General features: G+C 46.3%; 1 protein-coding gene across 3 annotated transcripts in view; it reads right to left on the bottom strand.

The window, feature by feature from the left end:
- Window positions 1-432: 432 nt before the first annotated feature.
- LOC118362490 (furin-1-like) overlaps window positions 433-14,795 on the bottom strand; it is a 96,507-nt gene continuing 82,144 nt past the window's right edge. For all 3 annotated transcript variants that reach the window (XM_052482203.1, XM_052482199.1, XM_052482201.1), the window contains exons 9-16: window positions 14,579-14,791; window positions 13,097-13,197; window positions 12,175-12,278; window positions 11,751-11,868; window positions 10,086-10,265; window positions 9,859-9,983; window positions 8,748-8,876; window positions 433-4,231 (exon numbers count right to left, since the gene is read on the bottom strand). In XM_052482203.1, coding sequence (XP_052338163.1) covers window positions 3,618-4,231; window positions 8,748-8,876; window positions 9,859-9,983; window positions 10,086-10,265; window positions 11,751-11,868; window positions 12,175-12,278; window positions 13,097-13,197; window positions 14,579-14,791 — 1,584 coding nt within the window. In that variant the 3' untranslated portion in view covers window positions 433-3,617. The remainder of the gene's footprint in view (window positions 4,232-8,747; window positions 8,877-9,858; window positions 9,984-10,085; window positions 10,266-11,750; window positions 11,869-12,174; window positions 12,279-13,096; window positions 13,198-14,578; window positions 14,792-14,795) is intronic.

Here is a 14,795-nt window from a genome sequence, read left to right as displayed (position 1 = left end):
TTGAACAAGCATGGGAAACCGTGTTTAAACCCTTTACAATGAAGATCTGAAGTTATTTGGATTTTTACTAATGATCTTTTATAGACAGGGTCCTGAAGGGACGTTTCTATTTTTGCTGAGTTTAGTAATTAACGGATTATGTTAAGAAAGTAACCTACCCAAACCTGGGTGGAGGCCACATGCTGTAGCTCTTCTGGTGTGATACACAGTACTGCGGATGTAAAAAACAGTTATACTTTTACTTTCATTTACCACAATTGTCCAACTCCTGTAGAGCTATCCTTTGACTCTATATAGGAACTGTCATTGTCCTGGAGCACAGCACTCAGGTGAAATAAAGTACTCTACTCAATTCAATCTAGCTGGACAGAAGATATTGATTCTTGAAATACAGCCAACCATTAATCACATAGAAAAGCACATGACAAATCCTCAAGTTTGCATAGATCTTTATTTTTTATAGAATCTATCAATTAAATAAAAAGGACAAATTTAACAAGAGCAAAAAAAAAAATCTTTAAATTACAAGAAAATTACACTGCACCATATATAGTACAAAAATAGGCCTTATTTTAGAGTTCCGTCCCATCTAAGGTAGTCATTCTTTTACATTATTCATAGGTCACTGTTTCTGTAAGGAATAATATGTAGCCACAGGCAAAATACTTGATAAGGAGAGGTGGACAGAGCTCTGTTTAACCCCCATGAGTGTGTTTCTTCTGTAGTTATAACACACACACACACAGCCTCATTCAGCCCTTTAGTGTATGGGGACGGGATACATTCTCAATCTGCTCCCTCCACATCCAACCCTGCATCTCAGCATACAGAATGTCTCTGCTCCACAGTCACCAAGCAGGGGGTGGAGAGGGAAAGGTCTCTGCATTAAAAAGCAGGAATAACAGAAAGGGAAATAAAAATTAAAAAAAATAAGACAGTCATCTGATTCATGAATCAATGCATATAGAAAACCTCAGATTGCGTCATCTCCCTAACTCAGGCTCAGCAATCTGAAGCAGAACTGTACACAACTCTAAATCGCCCTGTCTTTGGTAATGCCAGAAATTGCTGCAGTCAGATATAGTATTGAGGCTGCACTGCAAAGGGCGCAACCTCCTCCCCAGCAGCTGTCCGTTTCCTTAGACATACTGTTATAATGCAATAGAGATTTCCACATTCAGGAGTGACCAACTTAGATGAAACGGATGTAAGTGGGGGAAGTACGTCGACATTCAAATGATTGCCTCAGCCGCGGCTCAACTAGAATTCTGGTAGGAAGAAAAATCTCTTAGGATTTATCGGTTACTTCTTCATTTTAAGGGAAAAGATTATCAATGACAGCATTACTGCACCTTACATCAGCCAGGGCTAAATGGCACACTATTCCATCTTTGTAATAATTACATATTTTGCTCAAAGTTGGCCGTCATTACTTTGCATTCAGAGGATAGCAACTCCCCAACATGTGTATTGAAGATTAAGTCTTCCTCAGCAAGGTTTATAATTACATAAGATTTAAAGCACAGGGATCACCCCCTCACCACCTTAAAAAACAATCCTGAAGACAATATATTCAGAGGGCATAAATCAGGATATTAATTTACATTTAAGTTGTGCCAAGACAGAGTAGGGGAGGAGAGAGAGAGAAATAACAGAGCGAGAATGCAGCCCTACAGCCCTGGCACTGTAGATAAATACATTTCAGTCTTATTATTACTGTAGAAGAAGTGTAAATCAGTGAACGGAAACTCCGGATCGGTTCAATAGAAATATCCTTCTCTGAAAAGCTTTCACCTTTGACCTATATAATCCTTCATCATCGCTATGTAACACATACTCTGCTGCCGTTGCTGTGTGATCTGAGTGAGGACGGGATGAGCAGCTGCATCAATCTTTTATGCATGTTGTCACTATGACAACCCCTCTCAGCGAAGCCCCCTATTATCTGCTGGAAATGAAAAATAATTTCAACATAAAAGAAAAAAAAGATGGACGGATCCAATATTTGTCCAATGGATGAAATAATGAGGTACAGAAGATTGTAGAAGGAAGATATGCAGCCAAATATTCACTTAACTTTTTCAATAAAGACAGTTTGAATAGAAAAAAAACTCCCTTGGAACACATCTGAGCTGTAGTGTCATTCAGGATATAATTCATTGGCAAGTATATGAAACAGATTATCTGTAGTTTGCATCGACACCCCTGATGACGACTGGAGGGCGAGTGGAGAGAAGCAGTGATCAGTCTCTCAGACAGATAAAAGATGTTAAAAGAAGTCTGCTTATTATAGCCAACCTCAGTTATTTAAAGAACAGCAGACAGGGAAACTACATAGGCCAACCAGTATCATAACTCAGCTGACAAACACAACCACATCCTTAGTATTCCTAATGTGGTCATTCCTTCCTTTTGCTCAACTGCTCACACACTTGGCCGGCACACTCAAGACACACAAAAACACATAAGACCAACACAGTGCAAAGTGTGTGTGATGAACAGCATTAAAAGAGCAGCAGAGTAGAGAGAGTAGAGTGCCCCGTCTGGTAATCATGGCCAGACTGTGTTATTCTCGCTCTCTCCTCTGCAGTGCGTAAAACCCTTCTCTCTATCACACACTCCTCTCACTACCTGTATAGCTGCTCAGAGAAACCCTTGTGTTAAAAGTCACTTCTACTGTACTGAGCCCCATCCACAATACATCTCACTAACACGCTCACCCTCAGAAGCTGAGCAATTAAAATACTGAAGTGGAAAGCCAATTGAATTAGTCCTAGGTACTTTTTTCCTTGGGAATGGGGTTTTAATCATAGAGGCAATATTATTTTGGTCAAAATTCTGAGGCCCAGTAAAGTGTGGCGGCCTAGCTGGGTGAACTGCTGACCTATCTTTGGAGATCTGGCAGCGAGCCAGCACTCGGCCCGAACCCCCCCTCCCCCCATGCTGGGGGTAGAGTGAGTGTTGCTAGTCTCATGGACTCATAGCCTTGTATCCAGCCAGAGCTGAGAGAGACACAGTCATACTGCAGCATGGACACTCCGCAGCTCTGGGAGGGCCTGGGGCTGATTCACCAAAACTGTGGGACTTTGACGACTCCACTGTGGCTTCTCAGAACCTGACCCTACCCCGATCTTACTATCCACTCAACACACACACACACAGTGTACCCCCAATTTACAATCTCATCTGGCTACTGCACTGGAACTGAAGGAGGAAAAAAAGGGAGAGAGCAAACAATAATGGTTTGTTTATTGTGACAGGGAAACCCTGGAGCCGTCCGGGAAATGGGCTGTGTTCAGAAAACACTCTGTCTGATGGTGATTGAGGGCGAAAGGGCACGGAGAGACAGTTTAATAGAAAAGCACCCGAGTGTGAAGCGAGCGCCGAGCGCGCCCAGGCCATCCCTGTTCCGCGTGACTCCAGTCTCACATCACGTCACCCACTACAGAGTGGAACACTAAACCTGGGGAATTAAACCCCATGAGAGGAAGAACGAGGGAGTGAAACAGGGAAAGAGAAACCAGAGGGGAACATGAGGACAGGGAGCCCGGAATTAGACGACTCAGAGTGATTGGGGGAGAGGCTGTAGAAAGAAGGAATTTGAAGACAGGAGGGGGTTAAAGAGCACTTTGTGTTTTGATAAAGGCAGTCTTCTCATTGTGGACGTCAAACTCATCATTGTCGGAGTCAGTGTTCACCCCCTCATCGCCCCACACTGTAGGGATACCGCGGTACGACACCATTCTGCTGCTGCCCCCCAGGCCGAAGCCCCCCCTTAGGCCTGAGCCGGCCTCCTCCATTGAGGGCAGTTTGGCCAGGACTCCAGATCTCAGCTGCAGCAGAACGAACACCCCAGCGAAGGTGGCCATGATGATCATGCAGCTGAGCACGGCGATGGTGACGGGCAGGCGGGAGCTGAGCTCTGGGCGGGGACCGGCATTGCCCTGGCCCACCATGAAGTTCCCGGGGGACTCCCTCTGGATCTGGTTGAGGTGCAGGCAGGTGCTGGACACAGGGTCCAGGTGGCTGTGAGGGGGGCAGGAGAGGCAGGCGCTGGGGCTGAGGCCGCTGCAGGTCAGGCAAGGGGGTTGGCAGGGCAGGCAGGAGGGGACCGAGGCTGGATTCACAGAGTTCCCCATGGTGTAACTGAGGAGCTGGGAGCCTGCGGTGTAGCCGGCTGGACAGCCCCTCACACAGCCCTGCTGGAAGAGGTAGTAGCCACCATTGCACTCTACATACAAGGAGACAAGAGGAGAAACAGACATATTTTAGTACCGCTGGTGTTCAAATTCTTCATTTAACGCAGTTAGTGCACAACCACCGGTAATAAATGGATATAGTTCACAGAAAGCTTCAAATATGTGAACTGTATTTGAATAGTCTGCCATGACAATCATGCAGCACATTACGCATCGCCTCATTCTGGGCCATTAAAATCATGAGCCTGTGAATGTGCCCTCAACTTAAGCTGCATAATGTTGATGTAGCTTCTGCTAGAATGAACAGTTTCCTGCCGCAAACTGTTTGGAGTGTGAATGTGTTGATGAGCTGTGCCGATTGTGTGCCGAGACAAATGCAACGTGTGTAAATCTCTCATCAATCTGAGGAGAAATGCACTGTAGCATATCTATGCCCTGAGCCGTGCTTTGCCAACCCAGTTGGAAATAATATTGCAGATATATGGACTTTCTAATAAGCTCTGAAGCATTTATCTGTACTAAGTCTGCACATCCATGTGAACAGTTTGGCAGTGGCATTAGTGTGTTATCACTGCAGCACCCTGTAACTCCTTATCTCCCCCAATGATTTGGAAAGCTAATCTCACACACACAGCTAGAGGCTCCACACCTCCCCTCCGCATCCACCCAAGGCGCATTCCCTCCAGCCTACACAGTCAGACAGGCCATTACCCCAATCTAATTACTAGGTTCATAATCAGTTGTCATTCTCGCCCTGTTGAAAGCCTTGAAGTGGGTGGGAGAGAAAGGAAGGATCAAATGAAAGGGGACAGCAGGAAAAGAGGAGGACAGAGGAAGGAAGAGAGGGGAAGAGGGTGGGAGTAGTGACAGAGTGTTGAGGGAGAAGGGGTTGATGACAGAGGAAGGATAGGAAGGAAGAGAGAGGAAGAGGGTGGGAGTAGTGACAGAGTGTTGAGGGAGAAGGGGTTGATGACAGAGGAAGGATAGGAAGGAAGAGGGTGGGAGTAGTGACAGAGTGTTGAGGGAGAAGGGGTTGATGACAGAGGAAGGAGAGGGAGGAAGAGAGAGGAAGAGGGTGGGAGTAGTGACAGAGTGTTAAGGGAGAAGGGGTTGATGACAGAGGGAGGAAGAGGGTGGGAGTAGTGACAGAGTGTTGAGGGAGAAGGGGTTGATGACAGAGGCAAGAGGAAGGAAGAGAGAGGAAGAGGGTGGGAGTAGTGACAGAGTGTTGAGGGAGAAGGGGTTGATGACAGAGGCAAGAGGGAGGAAGAGAGAGGAAGAGGGTGGGAGTAGTGACAGAGTGTTGAGGGAGAAGGGGTTGATGACAGAGGCAAGAGGAAGGAAGAGAGAGGAAGAGGGTGGGAGTAGTGACAGAGTGTTGAGGGAGAAGGGGTTGATGACAGAGGCAAGAGGGAGGAAGAGAGAGGAAGAGGGTGGGAGTAGTGACAGAGTGTTGAGGGAGAAGAGGTTGATGACAGAGGAAGGATAGGAAGGAAGAGGGTGGGAGTAGTGACAGAGTGTTGAGGGAGAAGGGGTTGATGACAGAGGCAAGAGGGAAGAAGAGAGAGGAAGAGGGTGGGAGTAGTGACAGAGTGTTGAGGGAGAAGGGGTTGATGACAGAGGAAGGAAGAGAGAGGAAGAGGGTGGGAGTAGTGACAGAGTGTTGAGGGAGAAGGGGTTGATGACAGAGGCAAGAGAGGAAGAGGGTGGGAGTAGTGACAGAGTGTTGAGGGAGAAGGGGTTGATGACAGAGGAAGGATAGGAAGGAAGAGAGAGGAAGAGGGTGGGAGTAGTGAGAGTGTTGAGGGAGAAGAGGTTGATGACAGAGGCAAGAGGAAGGAAGAGGGTGGGAGTAGTGAGAGTGTTGAAGGAGAAGGGGTTGATGACAGAGGCAAGAGGGAGGAGGGAGCAGTAGGGACTAAATTCCAACAAATGATACAGTATGTCTACAGGGCTGGTCTGGCTGCACTAATAAGAGTTGTCATCTACTAACTGGCTGAATGTGTTGACCACAGCCAGGCCCGGTCCTGGCCGTTCTGCTTTCCCACCCTCCTCCTATACCCCGACAAAACTAGAGTAGTCCAATTAATTAAGTATTTTCCAGACGTTGAAGTGAGGTTCATTTTAGGTTCTGAATGAAAGGTGAAAATACATATTTCCCAGATGTTTAAAATACGTATTTTCCAGATGTTGAAATCAGGTAAAATTTCTGTTCTTAATGAAAGTTATAAAAAAATGCGTAATTTATAGCCAGCCATCTATGTTTGGACCAAACCACATTTTTACATTTGTTAGGACCCCCTCCCCCCATTTTTGTGGTATCCAATTGGTAGTTTGTCTTGTCTCATCGAATTCCGAGAGCCATGCGCCCTGCGAAACACAACCCAACCAAGCCGCACTGCTTCTTGACACAATGCCCATTTAACACGGAAGCCAGACGCACCAATGTGTCGGAGGAAACACCGTGCACCATGTCAACGTGCACTGCGCCCGGCCCGCCACAGGAGTCGCTAGTGCGCGTTGGGAGAAGGTCATCCATGCCGGCCAAACCCTCCCTAACCCGGACGACGCTGGGGCAATTATGGGTCTCCCAGTCACGGCCGGCTGCGACAGAGCCTGGATTCAAACCCAGAATCTTTAGTGGCACAACTAGCACTGCGATGCCTGTGCCATAGACCACTGCACCACTCGGGAGGCCCAAACCAAACCAAATATAGACGTCTATAATTGGTTCAGATTTGGTCCGGACCAAAAATCTACATCCGTGGGCGTGGAAATCAACAAAAAAAGAGACTGGTCCGGAAAGGACCAAAAAAAAGACCCAATTGATGTCTGCGTCAGTCGGTGGGGGTGTAGCCTACAGTGTCGGCCTGAAATGGAATTTTATGAATGCCCATCCATTTGGTAGGCCTACTGTTCCTAAAACAGGCAGTTGCATTTGCTTTATTAGTCCTGATTCCCATGACTAAGTTACCCAACTTTATCAGGAGTTATCCTGGGCCTATTTGCAATGAGAGTCAATGTGTTAACACAACGGCAAATGCAGAAGTATTTTATATTTCACTATGATCAGCTCGTCAAATATGTACAGATACAAACTTGAAACCAATGTAACCCACTGGGTGTCCATCCCATAATGTCATTATTATCGTTTTACCTGTCCTGATTTTAGGATTGTTTTGGGGCAGAATTGTGTGTTGTGTGTTGGAGGTGCGTCTTAGTTTAGCTCGGAAAATGCAGTCCTCGCTAATCTGCCCCCATGTTTACTTTATCGCAGTAGATGTCTCTGAGGACGAGCTGATCAACAAACTCAACCATCCAGAGTTCTTGCTTCACAACCTACATCTATGCCATTACGCCACTGAAATAGTATACCAACAAGTGTTAAATTGTGATACCCAGAGGATCCTGCAGGGGTCAGGCTGTTCCTGTCTCTCCCAGTCTTATTCTAGGGCAGTGGTCTCCAAACTCTAGCATGAATGCTACTTTTAAAGATGTAAACATGTCACAACCTACTCTTTTTTTTATAGCTTTCAAGTAGGCACATTATTTATTCTCCTCTACCATGCAACTCTTCCCCAGATCCTTAGTGAACCAGATTTGTGCTTTCTGTCAATATACCCAGGTAATATAATGGTTAATGAACAGTATTTGTCATGACAGGCCCCATAAAATTGTGTTTTGTATTTTCTGAATTCACTTCTCGCAGTTTAATTGTATTTTTTACTCTCAATAAAACAATTATTCATAAAGAAAACAACAAAAATGGTGTCCATGTCAATGCTTAAACCACATCAGAAGACAAGTGTTGATGTCTATAGAACATGGCAGAGTTTGCAAAGCAATGGCCACCCAATTGATACAAATAATCATAATATAGCCTAGTTCTGCGAGGTTAAATGTTTGTTCACATTTAATTGAGAAGGTTTATGGGGAAAGTCCTGTCTACCCACAAGATGCCGGCTATCATTAGACAAATGCGCGCACCAAACAACATTGCCGGAATTTAATTGGCAGATTGTGTTACAGTTGGATTTTTAAGTCAACAGTGGCTAACCAGGGGTGGGATAATGTCAATGTGCCTTTGATTAGATAGTAGCCGGGAGGGAGCCTTACGTTTACAACAGTTTGTGATGGAACACATGAAGAAATGCATGTACTTTCAGAATTCATTGGCAAGCTTATCATAGGTGGGCTGCGAGCTTCTGGTAGCTCACAATCTACCTGTTGGAGACTCCTGCTCTAGGGTTTAACCTATACAAGCCATACACTTTTGATATGAGAGCCAGTGTTTAATCTCTCCGCTCTTACCTGTACAGTGTGCAGTGTAAATGTACCTGTTGTTTAAATTTATGCTTAGGGTAGGGGTAGGCAACTGAAGCCTGCAGAGCCACAGTGGGGCAGACTTTTGATCCATTAGAAATGAGGTGTATTTGTGCTGTGCAGGAACAAAAGCCTGGGCACACCACAGCTCTTCGAGACCCTAGTTGCCTAACCCTAGGTACAGAATGTACATTCTCTTACAGTAACCAATGGTAACATTCTTACCAATGCAGATCTGCTGTAGGTCAAAAGTCTTACAGCTGGCGTTACTGGGCTGAGAGAGGTCCTTGGCTGTGGAGCTGGGAGAGTCTGAGCCTGTACCATACAGCACCAGGGTGAACTGAGTCAGAGTGCCTAGACCGAGGGAGGGAGAGAGAGTGTTACACATAACAAACAAGAGCACAGATCTCCAAGCCACTGTCTACGCCAGCAAGGCTCTGGCACTCTTCAGGGTGGGTTCTGTAATTGCAGCTTCTATCCTGCTCCTTTTATATTCTTGGATTTCCTGGATGGAATGACAGAAAAAGATTCCTAGAAGTAAAGCATTAAATGTATAAGTATACATTCTGGTGTTTCTCTATAGACCCGTTAGTTCAGAACAACACTTCCCGGGAGAGCCATTTATATGACGAGCCCTTTGAGAGGGTCTACAGCCAGAGGGAGGGAGGGAGGGAGGGAAAGCGAGAGAAGAGTGAGAGAAAGAAAACAAAAATGAAAGAGCAAGAGAGGACTACAAATAACCCCCAAAAATATTGTCTGAGAGGGCCTGGATGGGCCTTAGGTCATAGTTATTCTGGATCAGCCTGGGTTAGCCTGGGCCAGACAGCAGGGCCCTCCACTCCCCTGCTTGATTTACTCTCCCTGGTTTAATGAAGCTGATTTAGAGGTGGGTGTGTGGAGCTAGAGAGAGACTGCCTGACAGTTTGTATAAAGGAGATCAAAAGGAAAGCTCTCCAGGCACAGACACTGCTGCCCCGTGCATAAAACACTCCCTGTTAGCGGTCTGGAAGCATCTCACACACACACAATCATCAACACATGAATGACGTAGATGCACACTATGAAATAAACAAATTCATTAACACATAAATCAAGCACTTACTGCACATGCACGCGCACTCTCTCACACGCAGTACATCAATGAATCAAACACATATTGCACAGATAAATGCACATACAAGCATACATCTCGTCACACACACACATTCTTTCAGTGACACTGCTAGTCAGACACAGCTGCACTAACAGAAACCCTGTCACTCTCTCTCTCCGAACTCCCAGACAATGTTCCAGACATAACAATAGCTAATAAGGTAGTAAATGAGAGGTGTCTTACCGTAGTCGCTGGCCCCCGCCACGTTTACCATCTCCAGGGTCCACTCCCCCCGGGGGTCCTCGTCCCAGGAGTGTGTGGTCATGAAAGCCCAGTCATTAAAGCCCTCTGATGAGTAGTCATGAGGCCTGCAGAGGAGAGGCAGGAAGTATGTAATACACTGTGTGTGTGTGTGTGTGTGTGTGTGTGTGTGTGTGTGTGTGTGTGTGTGTGTGTGTGTGTGTGTGTACCTGGGAGCGAGCAGTGTGGAGCGGGTGCCCTGTGGGCTGGTCAGATAGATGCCCAGGTTGCCCCTACGGTTGTAGGAGAGTGTGAGCTGGGCCTGGGCATGTTCTAGGGAGCTCACATGGTTGGCTGTCCCAACACAGCCGTCCACTGTCTTGGTAATCAGCAGGTGGCTCCCAATGTTCCTGACACACAGATAAACAGCACATCAGCATATATGACCAAATACATACATTTACACAAAGACAACATAGTGATTGAAGAGGCTTGTGTTCTCATATTGCTGGCTTTTGGTGTCTGTGAGGAAGATGTCACAGCTGGGAATGAGCATGTGACAGCATCTGTGTGCGTGACTATAATTGTTCTCGGAGTGTGTGAGTGATGCTGCATGAGTGTGTGACTGTCGCTCTGGACTAGTGTGTGAGAGAAGTATGTGTGTGAGTGAGAGCCTGCTGAGGGCACAGGGTTTGCGGCCTTGAAACAGGATTAGCAGCTCAGGTCCTGCAGCAGCCCTGTCCTCTACATGAGAAAAGTACCAGGCTCCCCCGACTCCCCCCAATCCGCTTAGCAGCTTACACACATCCACTACAACTGAACCCAGAGGAGGAGAGAGAGGAGGGCATGAGGCTTTACAAAAGCAGTGGCGTCCAGCTAATAGAAAATACGGGCCGTAATCGGTGAACTGAGTGTAAAAACACACCGCTTCCTCCTAATTAAATCCCTTAAAATGTTAGGATCTAATCCGCAGCAGTCAGAGAGGGTGAAGGAGAAGCAACACCTCTTGCACTGTACAATGCACAAACACCATGCCACCAACACCTTTAACAGGCTCCAGTGGTAGGCTGTGATCTGGGGACCAGTACAGAGACAATATACAACAGGGCTGGGAACCTGTCAGCTACAGTATGTAGCAGAGGCAGGGTTAAAGTGGGAGAGAGAAAGAGAGAGAGAAAATGTGAGGGGAATAGATAGAGAGAGGAAGAGATAGAAGGAGCACAAGACAGAGGGAAAGAGAATGAGAGAGGAACAGAGAGCAAGAGCAAAGGAGTGAGAGAGTGAAAGAGTCAAATATCGACAGAGGTTTAGAGACAGCCAGGACAGCGTAGAGAACATGGAAGCAGAGAGAGACTCATCTGTAAGTGATTATTTATTTTATTAAACATGCTCCCTCAGGTTCAAAATATCATCACCCTAGCACACACACAAGAACCCAGCAGAGCCTATCAATGGGCTCCCGGTGCCATGCTCAGAATCTAAACATGACGTGCAGTCACACTGAGGTATGACAGTTTGGTCCCATATGTGCACCTCTCACACCTACGGGCCATCACAAACCAGCCCACACACAGCAGCGCTCATCACCTCCACAGCCAACCCACCCCAAGATGTGAGATACTCTCACACACACAATCTGAAGCATCCTATTCTAATAAGGATCACATAGGTTTATTATATGTTAATCACCTGGTAGGTTAACTGTACTATACCCAAAACCAATGTAATCCCTATGAAGCTAGTACTGATGCTCCTGCCAGCCAAACAGTGGTATTACAGGTCGAGTTGGTAGAGCTGTGTGTGTGTGTGTGTGTGTGTGTGTGTGTGTGTGTGTGTGTGTGTGTGTGTGTGTGTGTGTGTGTGTGTGTGTGTGTGTGTGTGTGTGTGTAGCTCACCTGGGCTCTGCCACCATGGACAGCACACATTTTTTCTGGGGCCCAGCGTTGGTCCAGTTCTCAGCCAGAGCCACAATCGCACTGGCATCAAGCAGACCATACCCATATGAATGGCTCACTGAGAGAGATCGAGCGATAGAGAGAAGGAAAAAGAGAGATCGATAGACTGCTGAAAGGCTACTTCATCACGATTCCAGTTCCAACTCAATAAGGGCCTCTTCACTATTAGATTATTGCATGTACCCTGCTGTGTGCCCAGTAAAACCTCTCCCTGAACTTTGGAGCCATGACCTTCTGTAATTTCTTAATGTAGGCAACTTTAAAATCAATTGATGTAAATACAATATAGATCAGTCTCCATTGTGTAACTGGCAGGGCACGGGAGTGATGGTCAACCGAGCTCAGCTAATGGAACTCGCTGTACCTTTTCGGCCGACCCCATTGGTATTCCAGTCGTTGGTGAGGAGGTGGGCGGGATGAGAGGTCCTCACGACCAAGTGCTGCATGTCCCGCCATGTCAAGTTTTTACTGCACACACACACAACAACCATACCTTTCATCAATATAGAAGATTCCAGATCTGAAATACACTTAACATGATTATGAAGACAGTAAAACATGCAACAACATATCCTACCACAATGCATAGCAACAAATTGCAAAGGAAATGGCATTAGGTGCCCAAGTGCACTAGAAGAGTTGAACATCAGGCTTAATGTTACTGCATTGAAAATATAGAAACCAGAGATCCCTCTGTCAGTCACATCTCTGCTCTCTCACTCTCCTCTGTTCTCCATATAAAACCCTGTGTTACTGCAGTTCCACCCAGCAGAGCAACAGTAAAAGCCTACAGTAAAACAGAGTCAAATAGTGTATAGTACCCCAGCGAAACATTGAGTTTAAACCTCATCAGTTCTCTTTTACTGAACGGTCAGCTTAGACTGAAGGGAAAGGCAAAGCCCTGCAGTACAGTCGGACACTTTTAATGGACAGGGACCTACAGGAGGTTTTTACTGGTCACAAGTGCCCCGTTCCCCAACCAGACTACAGTACTGAGCTGATGACACGTTCATAGCAGAATGATAGGAGATGACTGACTCATCTGTTCTGATCCACAATAAATTATTACAAGACAGTTGCCTTCCCCCAAGAGTTCGTCGTACTTCTGAGACGTGCGTGTGTGTGTGTGCGCTCAGACGGCAAATATTTGTGAACAGACAATAAAAAACACAAAGGAGGGAGAGAAGTAGACAGAGAGAGGAAAATAGGAACAAGCAAGGGGACATTGAGACAAACAGTCAGAGACACAGATCGAGATAGACAGACAGGTGATAAGAGTCCCTCACTTGGCTTCCAGTGCAAGGGCGATGATCCCAGCAGCCAGAGGAGCCGAGGCGGAGGTGCCCGTGTGGGTGTCAGTACACTTCTGTCTGAGGTCTGTTGTCACCTGACAGGAAGAGAGTTTTTTGTAGTTAGATATTGTGCTGCACATACAGGGCCGAAATGTTAACACCTAATATATGGGCAAATAAAGAACTTTCTATTGAAACAATCTGTAGGAGTGTAAGTTATACACTATAAAAATCATATTCTACTCAGCCCCATCTACTTTGATAAACGTTTATGTATCATCACATGGTTAAAATGATTAATCATGAATGTGGAAACACACCAATTCATTAATCATGTGTGTACAGCATGCCTCATGGCAAGAGGTTGGGATGAACATCCATTATACAGTATTGTACTGTAATCTCACCTAGTGAGAGGCTCTCCATCCTCCACCTCGTGTGTGTGTGTGTGTGTGTGTGTGTGTGTGTGTGTGTGTGTGTGTGTGTGTGTGTGTGTGTGTGTGTGTGTGTGTGTGTGTGTGTGTGTGTGTGTGTGTGTGTGTGTGTGTGACATGGAGATGGGATTTTAACGTTTTACAGTTCTTCATTCAAATGGGCTTCAGAGGGCGGGTGGGAAAGAGTGCAAAGAGCAAGAGTTTATGAAGAGAGAGAAAAGGAAAGCGGTAAAGAGAGTGTCACTGTAGGCCATGGCTGTCTGAGGCAGGCCAGTGAGAACTGACTCAGTCATTCCTCCAGACTGAACACACACACACAACCTGCCTTGAAGAACCAAACAGTCCAATAAGCATTTGGTTTAGATTCTATCTGACTGGAAGAAGGAAGCACTAAAACCAGTAGGAACACCGACGAAGAAGTGCAACAAAAATAAGAAAGAAGTGTGACAGGATAACTAGGACATCCAGAAACGTTCAAACCTCTAGAGTACAGCTAGAGAGTACTAATGCTTTGGCTCCGGATTCAACCATCTGAGATACTCTACAGATCCCAGGAGCCAAGTCAACCTGGTTCTAAACATCAACACCCTGGCTATACATCAAAAGTTTCCATCCATTTTTACATCTCACAAAACACAAATATACACATCATTCCCCTGACTAATATGCTGTAAAATAGACTTCCTCCTCTTCAAAGCTCAAGGGAAGCTGTGTGACCTACTATTGCAGTTAGCAACAGAATACCACTGAGGCCCTGGAACCACAGAGCACAAGACTCTCACAGGACAGGAGCCCCGACTCACACACTCCTCCACCCTGCACACACACCACCACTCAGTTCAATGTTTTCTGACATACCCATTTTCAGACTGTACAAACAAACGTTTCCCGCACTCCTCATGACGCTCACACTGGGAGTGAATGAGAGTGTGTGTTAATTAAGGTTAATTAATCAAAATCTGTGTTCCCTGCTCCGTTTGCCACTAAGTGTATGTGTGTGCGTGTGTATGTGTGTGCGTGAACACGTGTCTACTGAACTCACTATCTGTTTCTCGTTGAGGTTGCCAGAGCTGTAGGTTGTGGCAAGGGTGGAGGAGCAGGCCTCGCTGTACCAGGGCACGTTGCCGTTCTGGGTGGAGCTGCTGATGGACAGGGTGTAGATGCTGTTGGTGTAGCCGTCACAGTTACAGCTGTCCTTCTCACGCCCGCCGTTCCCTGATGCCCACACAAAGATGGAGCCCAGGCCCCCACGACCCTAG

Source organism: Oncorhynchus keta, chromosome 2 (genome assembly GCF_023373465.1).
Source record: "Oncorhynchus keta strain PuntledgeMale-10-30-2019 chromosome 2, Oket_V2, whole genome shotgun sequence".
NCBI classification, from domain to species: Eukaryota; Metazoa; Chordata; class Actinopteri; order Salmoniformes; family Salmonidae; genus Oncorhynchus; species Oncorhynchus keta.
This window is presented reverse-complemented; position numbering and strand designations above follow the sequence as displayed.